The 23,794-nt window shown below is 45.9% G+C and overlaps 1 protein-coding gene and 1 pseudogene across 1 annotated transcript; both read left to right on the top strand.

The window, feature by feature from the left end:
* The first annotated feature begins 2,204 nt into the window (after positions 1 to 2,204).
* Positions 2,205 to 18,457, top strand: LOC141579880 (uncharacterized). The gene is made up of 3 exons (XM_003944401.4): positions 2,205 to 5,369; positions 10,384 to 10,507; positions 11,653 to 18,457. The coding sequence occupies exons 1-3, from the start codon at positions 5,289 to 5,291 to the stop codon at positions 13,470 to 13,472; spliced, it is 2,025 nt and encodes a 674-aa protein (XP_003944450.2). The 5' UTR covers positions 2,205 to 5,288; the 3' UTR covers positions 13,473 to 18,457.
* Positions 5,304 to 23,794, top strand: part of LOC141581211 (protein kish-A pseudogene) — a 40,596-nt pseudogene continuing 22,105 nt past the window's right edge.

Genomic DNA, 23,794 nt, shown 5'->3' with positions numbered 1-23,794 from the left:
GCTGGAGAGCAATGGTACCATCAGAGCTCACTTCAGCCTCAAGGGATCCTCCTATCTCAGTCTCCTTAATAGCTGGAACTACAAGTGAGTACCACTACTAATTTTTGTATTTTTTGTAGAGACGGGATGTTGCTATGTTGCCCAGGGTGGTCTCCAACTTCTAGGCCCAAGCGATACACCTGCCAACCCCCCATCCTCAGCTTCCTGAGTAGCTGGGACTACAAGAGTGAGCCATCCCTCTGGGCCTTAATGCTTTGATTTTAATATACAGATCCTTAGTACAGTTTATTGGAGTCAGCCTATAAGATAAGGTGGGGTAAACAAAGTTCTTTCTCTCCTCACCCTCTGCATAGACATTATGTTTGTATTGTGCAGGCTTAATGCATACCTTACTGTTCTCTATGACACAGCAACTGCCAGTCTGACTTTGCTGGTTGTTTTATCGGTCCTGCAATTACAAATAAACAATAAGCCCCTGGCCTCCACCCAACGCCGCACATCAGTGATTATATCCCCACTCCTTCAGTGATTACAGTCAGACTTCACTGATAGCAAAGCCTCCCACTGCAGGCTCTTGGGTTAAAGTGTCTGGATGAAAATGTTGGAACAGAGGCTTCTGGGACTTGTAGTCCATTACGCAGCGCGCATTGCTCTCTGGTTGCTGAAGTAGGTGGCGAGTTCTGCGCAGGTGCATATGCGATCACCTGATAAGCTGGATTGTGGAGACTAAGTGGGTGAATGTGAGTCCCCCGACAGGCGGACGAGGGAAGCTGGGCTGTAAACTGAGGCGGCAGGTCTGAGTGGACCACGGTGACCCAGAGCGGCGGTCTCCCGAAACGTCCCTCCGGAGCCAGGCGTTCTAACGGCCTCTGGCAGTTGTAGTCGTCACCATCCAGCCGCGTTGCCTTCTGGGATCGAGTGTCGGCCGGCACTGCGCAGACGCCTGGACTCCCACACGGCGCTTTCTTCGCGCTCCTGTGCTGTGGGGCTTCGGACCTCGTCCCCGGAGTGTTGTGTACTTGGTTTCCTCTCTTAAGCTAGAGAAGACAAGGCCTCCGTACCGGGGGAAGCAAAAAGATCATCGTACTTATCATTGCAATTGGCATTCTTTATTCCAGATGAATCTGGCCTACCCTTTGCAGTAGACAGTCCGTGATTCTCTTTAGGAGATTTATTTATATTTCAAGAGTGAACCATTAAAGTATTCGGTATTGATAGCATTCAGGTGTGTCATGTCCTTTTTTTTTTTTTTTTTTTTGAGACGGAGTTTCGCTCTTGTTACCCAGGCTGGAGTGCAATTGCACGATCTCGGCTCACCGCAACCTCCGCCTCCTGGGTTCAGGCAGTTCTCCTGCCTCAGCCTCCTGAGTAGCTGGGATTACAGGCACGCACCACCATGCCCAGCTAATTTTTTAATATTTTTAGTAGAGACGGGGTTTCACCATGTTGACCAGGATGGTCTTGATCTCCTGACCTCGTGATCCACCCGCCTCGGCCTCCCAATGTGCTGGGATTACAGGCTTGTGCCACCGCACCCGGCCAAAAAAATTTTTTTAATTAAAAGTTTTAAGCGGCCGCGCACGGTGGCTCAAGCCTGTAATCACAGCACTTTGGGAGGCCGAGGCGGGTGGATCACGAGGTCAAGAGATCGAGACCATCCTGGTCAAAATGTTGAAACCCCATCTCTACTAAAAATACAAAAAATCTCCTTGCGCGGTGGCTCAAGCCTGTAATCCCAGCACTTTGGGAGGCCCAGGCGGGTGGATCACGAGGTCGAGAGATCGAGACCATCCTGGTCAACATGGTGAAACCCCGTCTCTACTAAAAGTAAAAAAAATTAGCTGGGCATGGTGGCACGTGCCTGTAATCCGAGCTACTCAGGAGGCTGAGGCAGGAGAATTGCCTGAACCCAGGTAGCGGAGGTTGCGGTGAGCCGAGATTGCGCCATTGCACTCCAGCCTGGGTAACAAGGGCGAAACACCGTCTCAAAAAAAAAAAAAAAAAAAAAAAAAAAAAAGTTTTAAAAGGAAAAAACCTTCCTTTTCTGAAATTAATATGGGCATTCAAGAGTTCTTTTGATTAGTGTCATCATAGTATACATTACTTATTTTTGTCCATCTGAGTCTTTTTTTTTTTTTTTTTTTTTTTTTTTTGAGACGGAGTTTCGCTCTTGTTACCCAGGCTGGAGTGCAATGGCGCGATCTCGGCTCACCGCAACCTCCGCCTCCCGATTTCAGGCAATTCTCCTGCCTCAGCCTCCTGACTAGCTGGGATTACAGGCACGCGCCACCACGCCCAGCTGATTTTTTGTATTTTTAGTCGAGACAGGGTTTCACCATGTTGACCAGGATGGTCTTGATCTCTTGACCTCATGATCCACCCGCCTTGGCCCCCCAAAGTGCTGAGATTACAGGCGTGAGCCACTGCGCTGGCCCCTGAGTCTTTAAATTAGATTTATTATTTTTTTTTCTTTTTTGAGACAGAGTCTTGCTCTGTCACCAGGCTGGAGTGCAGTGGCACGATCTCGGCTCACTGCAACCTCTGCCTCCCAGGTTGAAGCTATTCTGCCTCAGCCTCCTGAGTAGCTGGGACTACAGGCATGCACCACCATGCCCAGCTAATTTTTGTATTTTTAGTTCAAACGGGGTTTCACCATGTTGGTCAGGATAGTCTTGATCTCGTGACCTTCTGATTTGATCCGCCGCCTTGGCCTCCCAAAGTGCTGGGATTACAGGCATGAACCACTGCGCCTGGCCTACAGTGGATTTTTTTGAGATTTCATTACATCTTGCACTTATCCACTGTGACAACCTTTGCCTTTTCATTGGTCTGTTTGAACCATTCACATTTAAAATGAGTATTGATATTGATATAGTTAGCCTATGTTTGTAAATGTTTTCTATTCACTGCATTTGTTTGTTCCTCCCCTTGCCCCTTTATTCTTATCTTATCCTGTTGTAATTTTTTTTTTTGAGACCTTGTCAAAAATTATTTAACTGTATATACTTGGGTTTATTCCTGGGTTCTCTGTTCCATTGCATTGTTTTGTGTATCTCTTTTTTTTTTTTTTTTTTTTTTTTTTGAGATGGAGTCTAACTCTGTCACACAGGCTGGAGTCCATTGGCTCAGCTCACTGTAACTTCTGCCTCCTGAAATCGAGCGATTCTCCTGTCTTAGTCTCCTGAATACACTGTAACTGGAATTACAGGTGTGTGCTACCATGCCCAAAATGTTTTTGTATTTTTAGTAGAAATGGGGTTCAACGCCGGGCGCGGTGGCTCAAGCCTGTAATCCCAGCACTTTGGGAGGCCGAGACGAGTGGATCACAAGGTCAAGAGATCGAGACCATCCTGGTCAACATGGTGAAACCCCGTCTCTACTGAAAATACAAAACATGAGCTGGGCATGGTGGTGTGTGCCTGTAATCCCAGCTACTCAGGAGGCTGAGGCAGGAGAATTGCCTGAACCCAGGAGGCGGAGGTTGCGGTGAGCCGAGATCGCGCCATTGCACTCCAGCCTGGGTAACAAGAGCGAAACTCCGTCTCAAAAAAAAAAAAAGAAATGGGGTTCACCATGTTGGGCAGGCTGGTCTCAAAGTCCTGACCTCAAGTGATCCACCTGCCTTGGCCCCCCTTAAAGTGCTGGGATTACAGGCATGAGCCACCATGCATGGCTGTTATCCTATTGTAATTGAGCAATTTATTATTCCATTTTATCACCTGTCTTAATGTTTTAGTTATTTTAAAATTTTTCTTAATCCCAGTTGGGAGGGGGATGAGGGTTGAAAAATTATTACCTGTTGGGTACAATGTTCACTATTAAGATGATGCGTACACTAAAAACCCATACTTCATCTCTACATAATATATGTATGTTAGCCAGGCGCGGTGGCTCAAGCCTGTAATCCCAGCACTTTGGGAGGCCGAGGCGGGTGGATCACGAGGTCGAGAGATCGAGACCATCCTGGTCAACATGGTGAAACCCCGTCTCTACTAAAAATACTAAAAATTAGCTGGGCGTGGTGGCACGTGCCTGTAATCCCAGCTACTCAGGAGGCTGAGGCAGGAGAATTGCTTGAACCCAGGAGGCGGAGGTTGCGGTGAGCCGAGATCGCGCCATTTCACTCCAGCCTGGGTAACAAGAGCGAAACTCCGTCTCAAAAAAAAAAAAAAATACATATATATATGTATGTTAAAAAGTCTGCGCTTGAGGCTCGGCGAGGTAGCTCACGCCTGTAATTACAGCACTTTGGGAGACTGAGGTGGGTGGATCACTTGAAGTCAGGGGTTTAAGACCAACCCCCACCAATCTCTACTAAAAATACAAAAAAATTACCCGGGTGTGGTGGCGTGTGCCGGTAATCCCAGCTACTCCGACACTGAGGCAGGAGAATCGCTTGAACCCGGGAGACGGAGGTTGCAGTTAGCCGAGATCGCACTACTGCTCTCTCCAGCCTGGGCGACAGAGTGAGATTCTTGTCTAAAAAAAAAAAAAAAAAAAAAAAAAAAAAAAAAAAAAAGTCTTGGCTTGTTTAAACCTGTAAAAAGAAAGAAAGAAAATCAGAGTTGCCAGCATAAAAAAATTATTAATTCCTGCTTTAGAAGTTATAATAAACATCTTTTTTTATTTTATTTTTATTTTTTTTTTTATTTTTTTTTTGAGATGGAGTTTCGCTCTTGTTAACCCAGGCTGGAGTGCAATGGCACGATCTCGGCTCACCGCAACCTCCGCCTCCTGGGTTCAGGCAATTCTCCTGCCTCAGCCTCCTGAGTAGCTGGGATTACAGGCACACACCACCATGCCCAGCTAATTTTTTGTATTTTTAGTAGAGACGGGGTTTCACCATGTTGACCAGGCTGGTCTCGATCTTTTGACCTCGTGATCCACCCGCCTCGGCCTCCCAAAGTGCTGGGATTACAGGCTTGAGCCACCGCGCCCGGCTCATCTTTTTTTAAAAAAAAAAAAAAAAGGCAAAGTACTCAGAAGAGATAGGTGGCATTTTGGAAACTACATTACCCAGACTGCAAAGCGCTAAACGGCGGCGGAGTTGAGCCAATGACCAGGATAGGGGCACTTTCGTGCTTTAGTACACGACGGAGCGAAACTTCCGGTGTCTTCCTCGTGGCGGTCCTTTTGGCTGCTTTCCTGTCGTTCACCTCCGTAGAACGTCCGCAGCGGGGGTAGAGGATGAGGTACATGACAGAGAAGGCGCGGAAATAAGTCTGAGGCTCGGCGACGCCACGCCGGGTGAGCTGTGCCAAGCCCAGGATAGGGACCGCTGTGTTGGAATGCCTGCCCCGTTCGCCCGCCGCTCCCCGCCTGGTCGACAGAACTCAATGGCGGCATTCACGCTGAGGGACCCGGCTCGGGTGAGTGCTGCGTCCTCGGGTCCCCTGCCCTCTCACGACAAATGTCCTAAAGCCCAGGAGGGGCGTCTGCTCGCAGCCCTGCAGCCCAGGCCCTAGTGCCCGGGTAAGGAAGGCGCTTGTGGGTGAGGCCCGTTTATGACGCCCAGTGTGTAAGGAAATGTGACGGGCAAGGGCACTGGCGCGTGCAGAGCTTGAGGTTGCAGTTAAGCTGGGGGGATTCAGGAGCCTGGGACCCATTTCGTGTCTGCAGGGGCATAGAATGAGACAGAATTGCACCTGAGGAATTTGACCATTCTGAGGAAACTGGCAGCCTTGAAGATTTGTGAACAGATAGGGACACTGGGCTAGGATCTCCTAAAGCTTTCCGAACATTGCTCAGGGGAAGAACAGGCTGAAGAGAGGTGATGTTAGACACAGGAAGATTGAGTTCTCGTCCAAGCTCACACAGCTGGTAAAGTCAGCACTGAGGACTCAGGTGCAGAGAGAGTGCAGCCAGCCCAGGCCACCTGGCTCCAAAAATCGCTTTTTCCACCGAGTCTGGGGAGCCTAGTGGTGGTTCCTGACTCTCGTGGCTTTTCTGTTTCTGTAGATTCCCATAACTATAGAATCGCTTATGGAGCCTAACTGGGGAGTGGTGTGTGTGACTGGTCCTCAATTCACCCATTACAGTCTCTCCCACCACTCTTTTAGTAGCCTTGGGTCCTGGGACATTGAGCAGATACAAAGCCCAGAGTCCTAAGTCCAAGTCAGATTATACGACGTTGTTGGCAGCTGGAGATGTAGAAGGTTGTCCAAGGCATAGTTATCAGTATATGCGAAGGTTTGGAGAGGAGGCTGAGATAGTTCAGGAACCGACAATTCTTTTCTTCTCATGAGATCAGGGAGCAATGTGGTAGAAGTCAGAATAGTTCCCTGAAAAGTTGAGTGTGTATTCGTTTCTTTTTTTTTTTTTTTTTTTTTGAGACAGAGTTTTGCTCTTGTTACCCAGGCTGGAGTGCAATGGCGCGATTTCGGCTCACCGCAACCTCCGCCTCCTGGGTTCAGGCAATTCTCCTGTCTCAGCCTCCTGAGTAGCTGGGATTACAGGCACGTGCCACCATGCCCAGCTAATTTTTTGTATTTTTAGTAGAGACGGGGTTTCACTATGTTGACCGGGATGGTCTCGATCTCTTGACCTCGTGATCCACCCGCCTCGGCCTCCCAAAGTGCTGGAATTACAGGCTTGAGCCACCGCGCCCGGCTCGTTTCTTAATAGTAACAATAGACTGGGCACGGTGACTCATGCCTGGAATCGCAGCATTTTGGGAGGCCGAGGCAGGCGGATCAGGAGGTCAGGAGTTCCAGTTCAGCCTGACCAACATGGTGAAACCCCGTCTCTACTAAAAATACAAAAATTGACTGGACGTGATGGCGCACGCCTGTAATCCCAGCTACTCAGGAGGCTGAGGCAGGAGAATCGCTTGAACCTGGGAGGCGGAGGTTGCAGTGAGCTAAGATCACACCACTGCACTCCAGCCTGGGTGACAGAGCGAGATTCCGTATCCAAAAAAAAAAAAAAGAAAGAAACAATAAGAGGTTTGGAGTGGAAGAGGGAGGTGATCTGGTTCAGGTCTTTTAGGCGCTCTGTGGCTGCAGCATGGGAAACCGAATGAAGGATGAGGGGGAAGACCTGAGAGGAGACTACTGGGATAGTCCAAGTGAATGTGATAGTAGCTGGGCCATTACAATGGCTGAGAAGATGTGAGAAGTCGTTGCATTCTGGATTTTATTTTTATTTTTATTTATTTATTTATTTTTGAGATGGAGTCTCGCTCTGTCCTCCTGGCTGCAATGCAGTGGCACGATCTCGGCTGGTTGCAACCTCTGCCTCCCAGGTTCAAATGATTCTCCCACCTCAGACTCCTGAGAAGCTAGGCCTACAGGAAGCCGTCATTGTGCCCAGCTAATTTTTTATTTTGAGTAGAGATGGGGTTGCACCATATTGGCCAGGCTGTTGTTGAATTCCTGACCTTGTGATCCACCCGCCTCGGACCCCGAAATTGCTGGGATTACAGGTGTGAGCCCCTGCGCCTGGCCTTCTGGATCCATTATTTAAGTAGGGCTGAGGCCGGGCTTGGTGGCTCAAGCCTGTAATCTCAGCACTTTGGGAGGCTGAGGCGGGTGGATCACGAGGTCAAGAGATCAAGACCATCCTGGTCAACATGGTGAAACCCCGTCTCTACTAAAAATAGAAAAAAATTAGCTGGGCATGGTGGCACATGCCTGTATTCCCAGCTACTCAGGAGGCTGAGGCAGGAGAATTGCCTGAACCCAGGAGGCGGAGGTTGCGGTGAGCCGAGATCGTGCCATTGCACTCCGGCTTGGGTAACAAGAGTGAAACTCTGTCTCAAAAAAAAAAAAAAAAGTAGGGCTGCCTGGATTTTTTAAATTTTGACCATAAGTGAGGAGTCAGGGATGACTCAAAGTTTTTATTTTGGCAGTTAAAAGGGTGGAAGCTCCATCACATAAGATGGGGAGTCCATAGTAGGAGTAGTTTTCTTTTTTTTTCTTGAGACAGAGTCTCGCTTTGTCGCCAGGCACCAGGCTGGAGTCTAGTGGCGCAATCTCGGCTCACTGCAATCTCCACCTCCTGGGTTCAAGCATTTCTCCTGCCTCAGCCTCCCGAGTAGCTGGGACTTCAGGCGCATGCCACCATGCCAGGCTAATTTTTGTATTTTTATTTTTTTTTTTTAGTAGAGACGGGGTTTCACCATGTTGGCCAGGATGATCTCGATCTCTTGACCTCGTAATCTGCCCGCCTCAGCCTCCCAAAGTGCTGGGATTACAGGTGTGAGCTACCGCGCCCAGCCCAGTAGGAGTAGTTACCTTTTGGGATATCAGAAGTTTTATTTTTGACCGGTTAGGAGTTTGAGAGTTTTCAGAGAATTGTTCATGGGCTGCTGGAACCATAGGTCAGGAACAGTGAGGAGGTATTCAGAATGGAGACTTTTCCAAAAGGTAGTGGACAGTCTGTGGGCCAGGGTGGAGCTCTGGATCACATTTAGTAGGGGGGAAGCCTGCTCACAATGGTAACAATGATACTGCCCAGGAATGGGAGGCGAAGGTCAAGGACTGGTCCCCTGCATCAGCCCCTGCTTGTGTGAGGTGTTGCAAAACAGATCTTGGAGAGAAGGGTCCATTGGGAGGGTTGGAGAGAGATTATGATCTGCATGTGGCCAAGACTTCTCAGGGGTGAGTAGACATGAGATGGATGTAGAGGTATAGGAGTTACACAGACAGGATGATGCTAGGGCCGGTGCTTATTCACCTCTCTGCAGACTCAGCAGGATTTTATATTAACTCTTGGTGGGATCTGGGGAGTTTCAGTCAGGCTGTCACATTAGCTTAGGGGCATATCTGTGGTGCTCACTGGGCCTGGGGTAGTCACTGAGGTTGGACCTTGAAATAGTGGTACTTGAAGAGAGGAAGGGTTTGATTGGTGGGGAGACAGCACTCACAGCTCAGAAGTGGAAAAAGCCTTGGTTATCTGAGATCCACAGGTGATGCTTAGTGGGTGAGGTTGAAGCAAGGAACAGTCAGGTAGAGGCCTTCCTTGTATAACTTGAGGCTGCCCCTAACTTTAGGTGCAGTTAGAAATCTGGGATAGGACTGAATTGTGTTTGAATTTGCTGGCCACTCTCTGGGCCCCATGTGCTGACTAACCAGTGGGGAGACCAAGGAGATGCTCATGGTGTGAGGCAGGGAATAAGCTGTGGCTGAGGGAGTGGCACTGTGAGAGAGGTGTGGTAGAGTGATGTGTATGTGGAGACAAGAATGTGAAGTGGTCGTCCCTTGGTGTTTAGGACACAAGGGTGAAGTACGACCCTAGACTTTTGTTTGTGTTTGGGAGCCATGGTCTTTGATCTTCCAGGAGAGTTTCCATACAAGAGTGTGTGTGGTTCCTTGCATGGCAGGCTCAGATCTTAGATATTTACCCACCTGCCTGTTTTTGCTGTGGGAAAACAAAATGACCAATTGGACCATGAGGAGAGAGGGGGCATCCCTGTCACTGGCTCCTTTCTTATTCTTTCTTTTTTTTATTTTTATTTTTATTTTTATTTTTTGAGATGGAGTTTCACTCTTGTTACCCAGGCTGGAGTGCAATGGCGTGATCGCGGCTCACCGCAACCTCTGCCTCCTGGGTTCAGGCAATTCTCCTGCCTCAGCCTTGTGAGTAGCTGGGATTACAGGCACGTGCCACCATGCCCAGCTAATTTTTTGTATTTTTTAGTAGACACGGGGTTTCACCATGTTGACCAGGATGGTCTAGATCTCTTGACCTCGTGATCCACCCACCTCAGCCTCCCAAAGTGCTGGGATTACAGGCTTAAGCCACCGTGCCCGCCCCCTTTCTTATTCTTTCAAATGAGAAGATGGAGAGGAAGATCAACAGTGATAGGTGCAGCGGGTATGAATTTGGGGTCCTAGGAGAGATACTGATCATAGAATGAACTGTCCTCATTGTGGAAAAGTTATGTGACCTCTGAGGTTGTGGCTGTGGGAATGCAGCTGTGTGAGACAGGTGTGGTTCAAAGAGTGATGTGCATGAGAAGAGAGAGAATAAACAGAGGGCCTTGTGGGTGAACTGGAGTCATAAGGGTAAAGGGTGAGCCCATGTTACTTGTGTCTTGGAGGATGAATCTTGGTGACTTCAGGGATATTGCCTGACAAGACAAATGTCAGATCACTCACACCCTCTCTGTGGCCACTTCTCCCTAACCGGTGTTTGTAATGAGAGGTATATCCTACCTGCCAGACCCAGAGCTTAGGGAGCATCTATCTGTCCACATGCCTATTGTTGCTATTCAAGGACTTGGTATCAGTGGAACTGTGGGGAGAGAGTAGGTATCGGTGGCACCATGGCTGGTTATCTCCTCTGAGGTGGGCAATAGGGTGACCTGGGGATGGCTATTGGGGGCGAGAGGATAATGAACTCCAAGTCTGATCGTGGATTGAACTGTTCCTGCTATGACAGGGTATAACCTTTGAGGATGTGGCCATTTATTTCTCCCAAGAAGAGTGGGAGCTCCTTGATGAGGCTCAGAGGTTCCTGTACTGCGATGTGATGCTGGAGAACTTTGCACATGTAACCTCCCTGGGTAAGGTCCTAGCATCCCTCCCAGTGTTCTGAACAGTCTCTGCGTTAGTTTTTGACCCCAGCGTTATCTCTGTCTCAGGAGTCTTGCTGTCAGCCTAGTGGATCTTATCTTTCTTGTCTTCTCCCTGTCAGGATGACCATGTACAGATTCATAATACCTTGTGGCCCATGGTACCTTCTGCGTTTTTCCTCTAGCTGCCATTTCCTTATGCCACCTATATGAGCAATTGCAGGCATTGTCATGGTTAGTCCTTAGCTCAACTATGGAGCTCTTTTTACGAGACCTTCCGTTGAGTGGGGGTGTGTGTGTGTGTGTTTTTGTATGTGTCTGTGAATATTGGTTACTACCCTGTCCTCTCTTTCCTTACAACTTAAATCATTCATGTGTTATGTGGTAACACAATGAGGGCTGCAAAGAGTGCCTTAGTTGCCTCACAGAGTAAACAAGGCAAGATGGTCTCAGAGGAGGTCTAGCCTTGGTGAGCGGCAGCTGTGGAAGGGCATGACATCATGGTTGTATTAGAATCATATCAGGAACCTGCAATGTGCCCAGCAGCATTTTCATGCAAGTGCCACTGGCCATACCTCATTTCTACTTCTACTTCCCTATAGTTAATACTGTGCTGAATTGTTATATCATCACTTCCAGCATTTGGCTACCTCCGCCCTCGTGGTCTCAGTATGTCACTTGTTCCTTTCCATAGCTCACTTCTTTTCAGTGTTCTTGAGTCTACACTCGCTGTGTTATGAAGTATGCACACAGCCTCAAATAGGCCTCCTTGATCACCAACTACCCAGTTTCAATTGGATTTACCTAGGACTGGACAACAGCAGCCTACTGCACAGCACAAACATCACTAGCAAAGTCCTGCTGAGGGCTTTGGCAGAGAGTGAGTTGGAGATGCTCCTCCTCCTCCTCTTTCCGTGCTGTGCCTACCTCATTCTTGTGTCCTTCTTGTGATGAGATAACGTCTCCTCTATAATCTCCAAAAGCTCAGTACTTCAAAGCAGACTATTCCTCCCCAGTTCCCTTGTTCTCATAACAGCTCCATGTACTCAGTTCTTGTGTCTCACACCTTTTTGTGATATATCTTTCCCCTTTCGTGAAAGTCGCCGTGCATTTCATCAGTATTTCTCTGCTTTCAGGTTATTGCCATGGGACAGACAATGAGGCGATAGCTTCTGAGCAGAGTGTATCTGTAGGAGGAAAGTTACAGGTCAGGACTTCTAAGAGGGATACACCCACCCAGAAAACTCACCTCAGTGAGGTTAAGGTGTGTGTCCCAGTCTTGAAAGACATTTTGCCTGAGGCTGAGCACCAAACCACTTCGCCTGTGCAAAAGTCGTACTTGGGTGGCACAGCTGTGAGAGGCTTCTGTTTCAGTGCTGACCTTCGCCGGCACCAAAAGCATAACAATGAAGAAGAACCCTGGAAAAGGAATGTGGATGGGGCTACATTTGTGACAGGCTGCAGATTCCATGTGTTGAATTATTTTACCTGTGGGGAGGACTTGCCAGCCTCCATGGACCTTCTCCAACACCAAGCCACTCCTAGTGGTGAGGAGCCACACAGTAGCAGCAGCAAGCATATACAGGCATTTTATGGGGCAAAAAGTTGTTACCAGTGGGGTGAATGCAAAAAAGCTTCAAGCCACAAACACACACTTGTTCAGCCTCAGAGTGTCTGCTCTGAAGAAGGGCTTTATGAGTGTAGCAAATGTGAGAAAGCCTTCACCTGCAAGAACACACTTGTTCAGCACGAACAAATTCACACTGGACCAAAGACATTTGAGTGTAATGAATGTGGGGAATCCTTTAGCAAAAAGTGCCACCTAAACTTGCCTAAGATAGTTCACACTGGAGAAGGGCCTTATGAATGCAGCAATCATGTGAAAGCCTTTATCCATAAATCTGAATTTATTAACCACCAGAGACGTCACACCGGAGGAGTGCGTTATGAGTGTGGTGAATGTAGGAAAACGTTTAGCTACAAATCTAACCTCATTGAACACCAGAGAGTTCACACTGGAGAAAGACCTTATGAATGTGGTGAGTGCGGGAAATCCTTTAGACAAAGCTCTAGCCTTTTCCGACACCAGAGAGTTCACTCTGGAGAAAGGCCTTATCAGTGCTGTGAATGTGGGAAATCCTTTAGACAAATCTTCAATCTCATTCGACACAGAAGAGTTCACACTGGAGAAATGCCTTATCAGTGCAGTGATTGTGGGAAAGCTTTTAGCTGCAAATCAGAACTCATTCAACACCAGAGAATTCACAGTGGAGAAAGACCTTATGAGTGCCGCGAATGTGGGAAATCCTTTAGGCAATTCTCTAACCTTATTCGACACCGCAGCATTCACACTGGTGATAGGCCTTATGAGTGCAGTGAATGTGAGAAATCATTTAGCCGCAAATTTATTCTGATTCAACACCAAAGAGTTCACACTGGAGAAAGGCCTTATGAATGCAATGAATGTGGAAAATCTTTTACCCGCAAATCTGACCTCATTCAACACAGGAGGATTCATACTGGCACAAGACCTTATGAGTGCAGTGAATGCGGCAAATCTTTCAGACAGCGCTCTGGCCTGATTCAGCACCGAAGACTTCATACTGGAGAAAGGCCTTATGAGTGTAGTGAATGTGGAAAGTCCTTTAGCCAAAGTGCTAGCCTCATTCAACACCAGAGGGTTCACACTGGAGAAAGACCTTATGGATGTAGCGAATGTGGGAAGTCCTTTAGCCAGAGCTCTAGCCTCATTCAGCACCAGAGAGGTCACACTGGAGAAAGACCTTATGAGTGCAGTGAATGTAGGAAACCCTTTACCCACAAATCTGACCTTATTCAGCACCAAAGAGTTCACACTGGAGAAAGGCCTTATGAATGCAGTGAATGTGAGAAATCCTTTAGCCGCAAATCTAACCTCATTCGACATCAGAAAGTTCACACTGAAGAAAGGCCTTAAATGTCAAGGGAAGGTGCTATTTCTTTATTCAGTATAATAGCACTGGAGGAGACTGGGAGCCATCCTCCTAAATTTAAACTTTGATCATCTACAATGGGGGATTCTGTGTAAGCTTCAGGTATGTGGGAAGCTTTGAGGTGGTTCATTGTAATTTGTAATCTGCGCAGGGCCATAGCCTGATTGATGTCACTGCCTATTTCTGAGACTGAAGCCATTTCACCTCTGCCACCTGGCAGGTGCACGTCATGTGCATGAGTCAGTGCCCTACAGTGCTCAAGGAAGCAAACCTCTGTATTCTCCCATTTGCTTGGGGAAATTATTAATAGGTCAAGCAAGTAGGGGGTCCTCATGTCCTTTCTCTGACTTTAGAGTATAGACCTGTCCCATTTTTGGTCTAGAGGAGTCAATGTGAGTTGCGCTGTCTGCATTCTAAGAAGGATTACTTTTTTTAGGGACGCTGTTCTTTTCACATGATGCTTGTAATGAATTTTTCCATCTTCTGATTCACCAATTTGGAAACTACTTGGTGTACATTGCTCTGATTTATAATCTTTTTGTAAAGGTTGTAAAAAGGCCAGGCACAGTGGCTTAGGCCTGTAATCCCAGCACTTTGCGAGGCAGAGGTGGGGAGATCACCTGAGGCAAGGAGTTCAAGACGAGCCTGGCCAATGTGGTTAAACCCATCTCTACTAAGAATACAGAATTAGACCGGCATGATGGAAGGCACTTTTAATTCCAACTACTCGGGAGGCTAAGACAGCCTCCCACTTGAACCCAGGAGGTGGAGGTTGCAGTGAGCCGAGATCATGTCATTGCCCTCCAGCCTGGGCAACAAGAGTAAAACTCTATTTCAAAGGAAAAAAAAAAGTTTTAGAAAATTTATGCATCTGGGCCGGGCATGGTGGCTCAAGCCTGTAATCCCAGCACTTTGGGAGGCCGAGGCAGATGGATCACAAGGTCAAGAGATTGAGACCATCCTGGTCAACATGGTGAAACCTTGTCTCTACTAAAAATACAAAAAAGTAGCTGGGCATGGTGGCACAGGCCTGTAATCCGAGCTACTCAGAAGGCTGAGGCAGGAGAATTGCCTGAACCCAGGAGGCGGAGGTTGCGGTGAGCCGAGATCGCGCCATTGCACTGCAGCCTGGGTAACGAGTGAAACTCTGTCTTAAAAAAAAAAAAAATTTATGCATCTTTAATCTTGGGGGTTCTATTCACTGTATAGAATGCTTATAAGCAGAATAATGATGTCAGCATGAAGGGGTGGACATGTTTTGTCCACTTTCTTTGCTCAGAAGGGACAATATGATGGCAGAATAGTGATGTCAGCACAAAGGGGTGGACAGATTTTGTCCACTTTTTGTGCACAAAAGGGACAGTGTGATGGCAGAAGACAGGTCTTTGTCCTTTATTGGTCTACTTGGCCTGCTGTCCAAGGCCTCAAAGACTTCCAGGCTTTGTGTTCCTGTATTGTGGTCTGGTGCCATTTTTGTCAGGTCAGAGGTTACCATGAAAAGGAGGCAGTTGTGACAATCCCCAGTGCTTCTGTGACCATGAATTTTGTTCACTTGTTCCCAAGAAATACCACATAATTCCTGGCACCATTGAGTGGAATCTGTTCCCCAGGTCCTGCAGAGGAGCCGTGTACCATGACATAGAAGTCAGTGTAGGCTGGTTCCATTTGTTTTCAGGCTATAGATATAGAGGTTAAATTCCAGACACAACTGGAATTGGGACTGAAACTCTTGGTAAATGGGAAGTGGAGAAGACTGCAGTAAATTAGAGGGAATGCCTCTTCTAAAAGTTCATCTACCAATTTTTCAGTGAATATAGCTGTGTGGGACAAGTGCGTACAGAAATTCTCAGGACCTTTGTAACCATTTCTTTCTTTCTTTCTTTCTTTCTTTCTTTCTTTCTTTTTTTTTTTGAGACAGAGTTTAGCTCTCCTTACCCAGGCTGGAGTGCAATGGCTAGATCTCAGCTCACTGCAACCTCCGCCTCCTGGGTTCAGGCAATTCTCCTGCCTCAGCCTCCTGAGTAGCTGGGATTACAGGCACGCGCCACCATGCCCAGCTAATTTTTTGTATTTTTAGTAGAGACGGGGTTTCACCATGTTGACCAGGATGGTCTCGATCTCTCGACCTCGTGATCCACCCACCTCAGCCTCCCAAAGTGCTGGGATTACAGGCTTGAGCCACCGCGCCCGGCTCCTCGTAACCATTTCTTATAGCTGAGATCATTGTCAGAAAATAGTCTAAAGATCTTGTGGCTCCTTGCATCCTCTCTCGACTGTTTACCTCAAGGCCATTGCTGTGCAGGTAGGAGAACAAGAATAGAGAGAAGGATCATTCTGCAGTCCAGGGATATGGCTTTTGTGACTCAGCCAACATTCCTATTAATTCAGGTGGCAACAGCCTTCATTGCTTGCCAAAATTTGCTGCTTTTGGGGCAAGGTTGCCTCTCTCAGGACATGGTGGGGGGAGAGAGAGAAAGAGAGAGAGATGGTGGAGTCCATATCAGGTTGCCAACCTGATTTTCCAAAAAAAAAAGGTGCAGCATCTAGGCTCTTAATTTTGAACCACTTTTTAAAGCTTTATGAAGCTCTAATTTTTACAACTGACATGCAACAAAGTACAGGTATCCAAAATGTACACTTTGGTAAACATGAAACCATCATTACAACCATGAAAATGAATTTATGTCTCACCTATATATTTTCCTTATATCCTTTTATAATCTCCCTCTGCCTTCCCTAGCTCTTCGGGGATCAACTGATTTCCTTTATAGTAAATTAGTTTGCATTTTCTAGAATTTTTCAATGAGATATTTATATATATATATTCTTTCTGGTTTTCTTGCTGTATAATTATTTTGAGATTCCACAATGATGAATGTTTGTGTTGCTGAGCATTATGCTTTTCTATGGATAAGTCACTGTTTATGTGTTTATGGACATTTATTTATAGATTTTAGTATATTACGAATAAAGCTGCTGTAAGTACTTGTATTCAGTTCTTTTTATGGGTATGTTTTATTTTCCTTGTTTTAATAACTGAAACTGTAATATCTGAATTACAGTGTAGGTGAATGTTTAACATTTTAAGAAATACGAAGCCGGGCGTGGTGGCTCAAGCCTGTAATCCCAGCACTTTGGGAGGTCGAGGCAGATGGATCATGAGGTCGAGAGATCGAGACCATCCTGGTCAACATGGTGAAACCCCGTCTCTACCAAAACACACAAAAAAGTAGCTGGGCATGGTGGCGCTTGCCTGTAATCCCAGCTAGTCAGGAGGCTGAGGCAGGAGAATTGCTTGAACCCAGGAGGCGGAGGTTGCGGTGAGCCGAGATCACGCCATTGCACTCCAGCCTGGGTAACAAGAGCGAAACTCTGTCTAAAATAAATAAATAAATAAATAAATAAATAAAAATTAAAAAAAAAATAAATCAAAATAAAAATACAAAACATTAGCTGGGCATGGTGGCTGGTGCCTGTAATCCCAGCTGCTCAGGAGGCTGAGGCAGGAGAATTGCCTGAACCCAGGAGGCAGAGGTTGTGGTGAGCCGAGATCACGCCATTGCACTCCAGCCTGGGTAACAAGAGCGAAACTCTGTCTCAAAAAAAAAAAAGAAATACCAAACTTTGAACTAAACGGATGTTTCCTATTTTATTCCCACCAAGGATTTGTAAGAATTCCCGTTCCTCTACATCCCTACCAGTGCTTCATGTGGCCACTCTTTTTAAATTTTAGCTCTTTTAATATAGGAGTAGTGGTATCTCACTGTAGTTTTCGTTGCACTTTCCTAAAACTTCATGATAGTGAGCATTTTAAAGTGTTTTTATTTGCAACCTGTGTGCCTTCTTTGTTGGTAAAATACCTGTTCATATGTTTTTCTTACTTTTTTTAAGATCAGTTTATATTTTTAAAAAAATAAAAACAGTGCAGAATAACTTTTTAGTAACGAAGACATGTTGCAATTTTCCTCATTCTTCTATAACGTTTCTTTACTCTGTTTAGCAAGTGTTTTTTTTTTTGTTGGAGGACATTTTTTTTCCTTTTTTTTTTTTTTTTTTTGCGTTGCCCAGGCAGAGTGCTGTGGTGCCAGCATAGCTTACTGCAGCTTCAACATTCCAGGTTCAAAAGATTCTGCTGCCTCCACCTGCCACGTAGCTGGGACTACAGGTGCATGGCTAACTTTGCCTGGCTAATTATTTTTGTAGAGATGGGGTTTTGCCATGTTGCCGAGGCTGGTCTTGAACTCCTAGACTAGAGATCCTCCCACATTGGACTCTCAAAGTGCTGCGATTACAGATGTGAGGCACTATGTCTGGCCTTCAATTTTGTTGTCATTTTTTCATTATTCATTTTAATTTACTTGAGACAGTCTTGCTCTGTTGCCAGGGTGGAGTGCAGTGGCACAGTCTCGCTCACAGCAACCTCAGCCTCTCAAGTAGCTGGGACTACAGGTGTGCATCATCACACCCAAATTGTTTTTGTATTTTTAGTACAGACAGGGTTTTGCTATGTTGGCCAGGCTGGTCTCGAACACCTCAGCGTACGAAAGTATTGGGATTACAGGTGTGAACCACTGTGCCTGGCCCCAATTTTTTTTTTTTTTTTTTTTGAGATGAAGTTTCGCGCTTGTTACCCAGGCTGGAGTGCAATGGCACGATCTCAGCTCACCGCAACCTCTGCCTCCTGGGTTCAAGCAATTCTCCTGCCTCAGCCTCCTGAGTAGCTGGGATTACAGGCACGTGCCACCATGCCCAGCTAATTTTTTGTATTTTTAGTAGAGACGGGGTTTCACCATGTTGACCAGGATGGTCTCGATCTTTTGACCTCGTGATCCACCCGCCTCGGCCTCCCAAAGTGCTGGGATTACAGGCTTGAGCCACCGCGCCCGGCGGTCTCGATCTCTGGACCTCGTGATCCACCCACCTCGGCCTCCCAAAGTGCTGGGATTACAGGCTTGAACCATCGTGCCCGGCTTTTTTTTTTTTTTTTGGAGACAGAGTTTCGCTCTTGTTACCCAGGCTGGAGTGCAATGGCGCGATCTCGGCTCACCACAACCTCTGCCTCCTGGGTTCAGGCAATTCTCCTGCCTCAGCCTCCTGAGTAGCTGGGATTACAGGCACGCGCCATCATGCCCAGCTGATTTTTTTTGTATTTTTAGTAGAGACGGGGTTTCACCTTGTTGACCAGGATGGTCTCGATCTCTTGACCTCGTGATCCACCCACCTCGGCCTCCCAAAGTGCTGGGATTACAGGCTTGAACCACCGTGCCCGGCTTTTTTTTTTTTTTTTTTTTTTTTGGAGACAGAGTTTCGCTCTTGTTACCCAGGCTGGAGTGCAATGGCACGATCTTGGCTCACCACAACCTCCGCCTCCTGGGTTCAGGCAATTCTCCTGCCTCAGCCTCCTGAGTAGCTGGGATTACAGGCACGCACCACCATGCCCAGCTAAATTTTTGTATTTTTAGTAGAGATGGGGTTTCACCATGTTGACCAGGATGGTCTCGATCTCTCGTCCTTGTGATCCATCGGCCTCAGCCTCCCAAAGTGCTGGGATTACAGGCTTGAGCCACTGCGCCCGGCTGCCTCGCCCAAATTTTTACTTTTCCTCTTCTTCTTCTTCTTCTTCTTCTTCTTCCTCTTCCTCTTCCTCTTCCTCTTCTTTCTTCTGCTTCTTTCTTCTGCTTCTGCTTCTTCTGCTTCTTCTTCTGCTTCTACTTCTTCTGCTTCTGCTTCTTCTTCTGCTTCTGCTTCTTCTGCTTCTTCTGCTTCTGCTTCTGCTTCTGCTTCTGCTTCTTCTGCTTCTTCTGCTTCTTCTGCTTCTGCTACTTCTGCTTCTGCTTCTGCTTCTGCTGCTTCTGCTTCTGCTGCTTCTGCTTCTTCTTCTGCTTCTTCTGCTGCTTCTGCTGCTTCTACTGCTTCTGCTTCTGCTTCTTCTGCTTCTTCTGCTTCTTCTTCTGCTTCTGCTTCTTCTGCTTCTGCTTCTGCTTCTGCTTCTGCTTCTTCTTCTGCTTCTGCTTCTTCTGCTTCTGCTTCTTCTGCTTCTGCTTCTGCTTCTTCTGCTTCTGCTTCTGCTTCTTCTGCTTCTTCTTCTGCTTCTTCTGCTTCTTCTTCTGCTTCTGCTTCTTCTGCTTCTGCTTCTTCTGCTTCTTCTTCTGCTTCTGCTCCTTCTCCTCCTCCTCCTCCTTCTCCTTCTCCTTCTTCTCCTTCTCCTTCTCCTTCTCCTTCTTCTCCTTCTCCTTCTTCCTCTTCTCCTTCTCCTTCTTCCTCTTCTCCTTCTCCTTCTTCCTCTTCTCCTTCTCCTTCTTCCTCTTCTCCTTCTCCTTCCTCTTCTCCTTCTCCTTCTTCCTTCTTCTCCTTCTTCTTTCTTCTCCTTCTTGTTCTAGGGTACATGTGCAGAACGTGCAGGTTTGTTCCATAGGTATACATGCACCACGTTGGTTTGCTGCATCCATCCCCCTGGTCATCTGCATTAGGGATTTCTCCCAATGCTGTCTCCCCAATCCCCCACCCTCCGACAGGCCCCAGTGTGAGATATTCCTCTCCCTGTCTCCATGTGTTATTGTTCAATACCCACTTAAGAGTGAGAACATGTGATGTTTCGTTTTCAATTCTGTGTCAGTTTGCTCAGAATGATGGTTTCCAGCTTCACCCATATCCCTTCAAAGGACATGAACTCATCCTTTTTGATGGCTGCAGAGTATTCCATGGTGTATTTGTGCCACATTTTCTTTTTATCTAGTCTGTCTTTGATGGGCATTTGGGTTGGTTCCAAGTCTTTGCTGTTGTAAACAGTGCCACAGTTAACATATGTGTTCATGTGTCTTTATAATAGAATGATTTATAATCCTTTGGGTATATACCCAGTAATGGGATTGCTGGGTCAAATGGTATTTCTATTTCTACATCTTTGAGGAATCGCCACACTGTCTTCCACAATGGTTGAACTAATTTACACTCCCACCAACAGTGTAAAATTGTTCCTATTTCTCCACATCCTCTCCAGCATCTGTTGTCTCCTGATTTTATTAATGATCGCCATTCTAACTGGTGTGAGATGGTATCTCAATGTGGTTTTGATTTGCATTTCTCTAATGAGCAGTGATGATGAGCTTTTTTTCATATGTTTGTTGACTGCATAAATGCCTTCTTTTGAAATATGATTGTTCATATCTTTCGCCCACTTTTTGATGGCGTTGTTTTTTCCTTCTAAATTTGTTTAAGTTCTTTGTAGATTCTGGATATTAGCCCTTTGTCAGATGGGTAGATTGCAAAAATTTTTTCCCGTTCTGTTGGTTGCCGGTTCACTCTAGTGATAGTTTCTTTCGCTGTGCAGAAGCTCTTAAGTTTAGTTAGATCCCATTTGTCTATTTTGTCTTTTGTTGCCATTGCTTTTGGTGTTTTAGTCATGAAGTCCTTGCCTATGCCTATGTCCTGAATGGTATTGCCTAGGTTTTCTTCTAGGGTTTTTATGGAGTTAGGTCTTAAGTGGTTTTTTAAATTATTATTATTATTTTTTATTTTTACATTGGTTTCTACCAAAGGTCTATGTTTAAATCTTTAGCTTAGGGGTCACGTAATTTTCTTTTAAAAATTCCTGAATATCCGTGTAACAAAAGTGACTGTTGGCCGGGCGCGGTGGCTCACGCCTGTAATCCCAGCACTTTGGGAGGCCGAGGCGGGTGGATCACGAGGTCGAGAGATCGAGACCATCCCGGTCAACATGGTGAAACCCCGTCTCTACTAAAAATACAAAAAATTAGCTGGGCATGGTGGCGCGTGCCTGTAATCCCAGCTACTCAGGAGGCTGAGGCAGGAGAATTGCCTGAACCCAGGAGGCGGAGGTTGCGGTGAGCCGAGATCGCGCCATTGCACTCCAGCCTGGGTAACAAGAGCGAAACTCCGTCTCAAAAAAAAAAAAAAAAAAAAAAAGTGACTGCTACCTTCCTTTACCTGGTATTGTATAACAGAAGGCATGTGAATTTGCCCTTCAGCCAGTATTTATTAGATATGCTAAGTAAGAACCAATAAGATTGCCGGAGCCTAACAAGTTAATATAAAACAGTATAGATAGAAGCTAGATGGCTGATACTAACAATTTTCCTCTTCAACAACCCTTTGTGAAACCCAGACTCAGGCTTATAGCAAAAACACATAGGCAGCACCCAGGGGTGACTGCTAGGTTTTTGGAGCAGAAATCTTCCATTTGAGATGCAATTACTAGCTAGCTATTGGGGCTTAATTGAGACTGCCCATATCACTGAAGAAGATAAAATCCTGAAACCTGTAATACCCACAATGTCTTTGGTGATGTTAGAGAAACATTCTAATAAGGAAAACAGTGCCCAGAAGAGTACCCTAATAAAATGGAAAGGGTTTGCATAGGAACATATTACCAGGTGAATGTTGTTAAAACGTGCGCTCTGAATGAAAAGACCCCCCTAAACAAGCTTTGTGTGAGCAACAAGGCTGTTTATTCACTCGGATACAAGTGGGCTGAGTCCAAAAAGAGTGCAGGGTGGTGGAATAGGAGTTGGTTTTATAGGTTTGGGGTAAGCAGTGGAAAGTTACAGAAGTTACAGGTTTAGGGCAATTTTTTGCAAGCTGGGAGGGGGTCATAGGGTCTGGAGTCAGGAGATGTGTCCTAGTGAAGCACTGAACCTCAAGGTAGTCTTGGGGACCTACTGAAAACTATTATGTATTTTGCTTGATTCATTTTTATTTTTTCTAGAGATAGGGTATCACTCTGTCACCCAGGCTGGAGTGCAGTGGCATGTCCACAGCTCATTGCAGCTTTGAACTCTTCAAGGCTCCTCCAGTCTCAGCTTTCTGAGTAGCTGGGACTACAGATGTACACCACCACACCCAGCTTATTTATTTATTGCAGAGATAGGATCTCACCATGTTGCCCAGGCTAGTCACAATCTCCAGCATCAAGTAATTCTGCTTCCTTGGCCTTCCAGAGTGCTGGGATCACAGGAATGAACCACTGCACCTGGCACTGATTTCCTAATTGTAGTGTAAAAGAAAAATAAATTTGGACAGTCTATTACTGTATCATTGCCTGAGAAAGAAATTGGGCTATTTAATCTATTCAATGAGTTATACTCAGTTATTACCAACATTTATTTTAATGTTCAAATTCTCCCAGATTTTGGACAGTGAGAACTTACTAAAGCTGTAGGCTCTCTGCTTTTTTATGTCAATATTATTGACAATTTCTACTTGCTGATGCAAAAATATTTTTGGCTCATGTTGTGCCTTTCCTGTCCCAGCCCTGGAATCAGCCTCTTTCCCAAGGAGCTCTGGTTTTCTTCAATAGATAACAATGCTTGTAAATATTAGTAAGCATTAGCTGTGCTCTTTTCTACTGGTAAATCATTGATTGATAGGTCGTCTTGGGGAGAAAGGAGATACACATGCACACATTTGTACACATTAATTTCTATATATTTACAACTGCAAAGACTTCAGAGATTTGAAATGACTCATGCGACTCTGAAAGCACTCTCTCATAAGGCTTTTATTTAAATATGAAGCGTACAGTACAGCTAGAGAAAGAACAGGCCAACATCTGGGCTCAGAAAGATCTGGACACATGACCTTCAGGATCCTTATTCGCAAATGGACATGCTTCATCTTTGGACTGTGCCACTAATATCTATGTAATGGAGCTTGATTTCAGAAGAATTAATAACAGAAATTCCCAGTAGGGACTATCACGTCCCTTTGGCTGCATGACCCAAGCCAGCCTAGCCATTTATGCCAGGTAAAAGCCAGCTGTAAAGACACGAAATGATTTCAGAGTTTAAGCTGCACATTGTAGCTTCCACTGCCTTTCTTTGCCAAGAGTCAAACTAGATATCCAGGTGTCCCCAGAGATAAGCATAAAATTGTCCTATTCCAGCTATAAATAGGATAGAATGTTCCTTCTTAACATTCCCCTGTATCAGTTTAACTATTTACAGGACAGAGTAAGCAAAAAGGGCAGCTGTCAAAATACTTTGTGTATTATATGAGATGTGGATATTGCTTCAAAATATTGCTGAAAACAAAATAGCCCAGCACAAAGATGTTCACAATCATGCACAAGATTGGCAACCATTTTACCTCCTTCTGTCATCAACTTTAAGAATGGTATCAATAGACTTAATCAATTCAAAGTTAATTCTAGTTCCTCTCCTAGCCAATATTTTCTGTGGATAGAACATCTTATGGTTGTTGTAATTCAATTTCTCACTTCATTTTATAATCTATATCAGTACTGTCATAAGTTTTATTTGAAATGTGTTAGTTGCCGGGCGCGGTGGCT

The sequence above is a fragment of the Saimiri boliviensis genome, chromosome 14, assembly GCF_048565385.1.
Source record: "Saimiri boliviensis isolate mSaiBol1 chromosome 14, mSaiBol1.pri, whole genome shotgun sequence".
Lineage (NCBI taxonomy): Eukaryota > Metazoa > Chordata > Mammalia > Primates > Cebidae > Saimiri > Saimiri boliviensis.
This window is presented reverse-complemented; position numbering and strand designations above follow the sequence as displayed.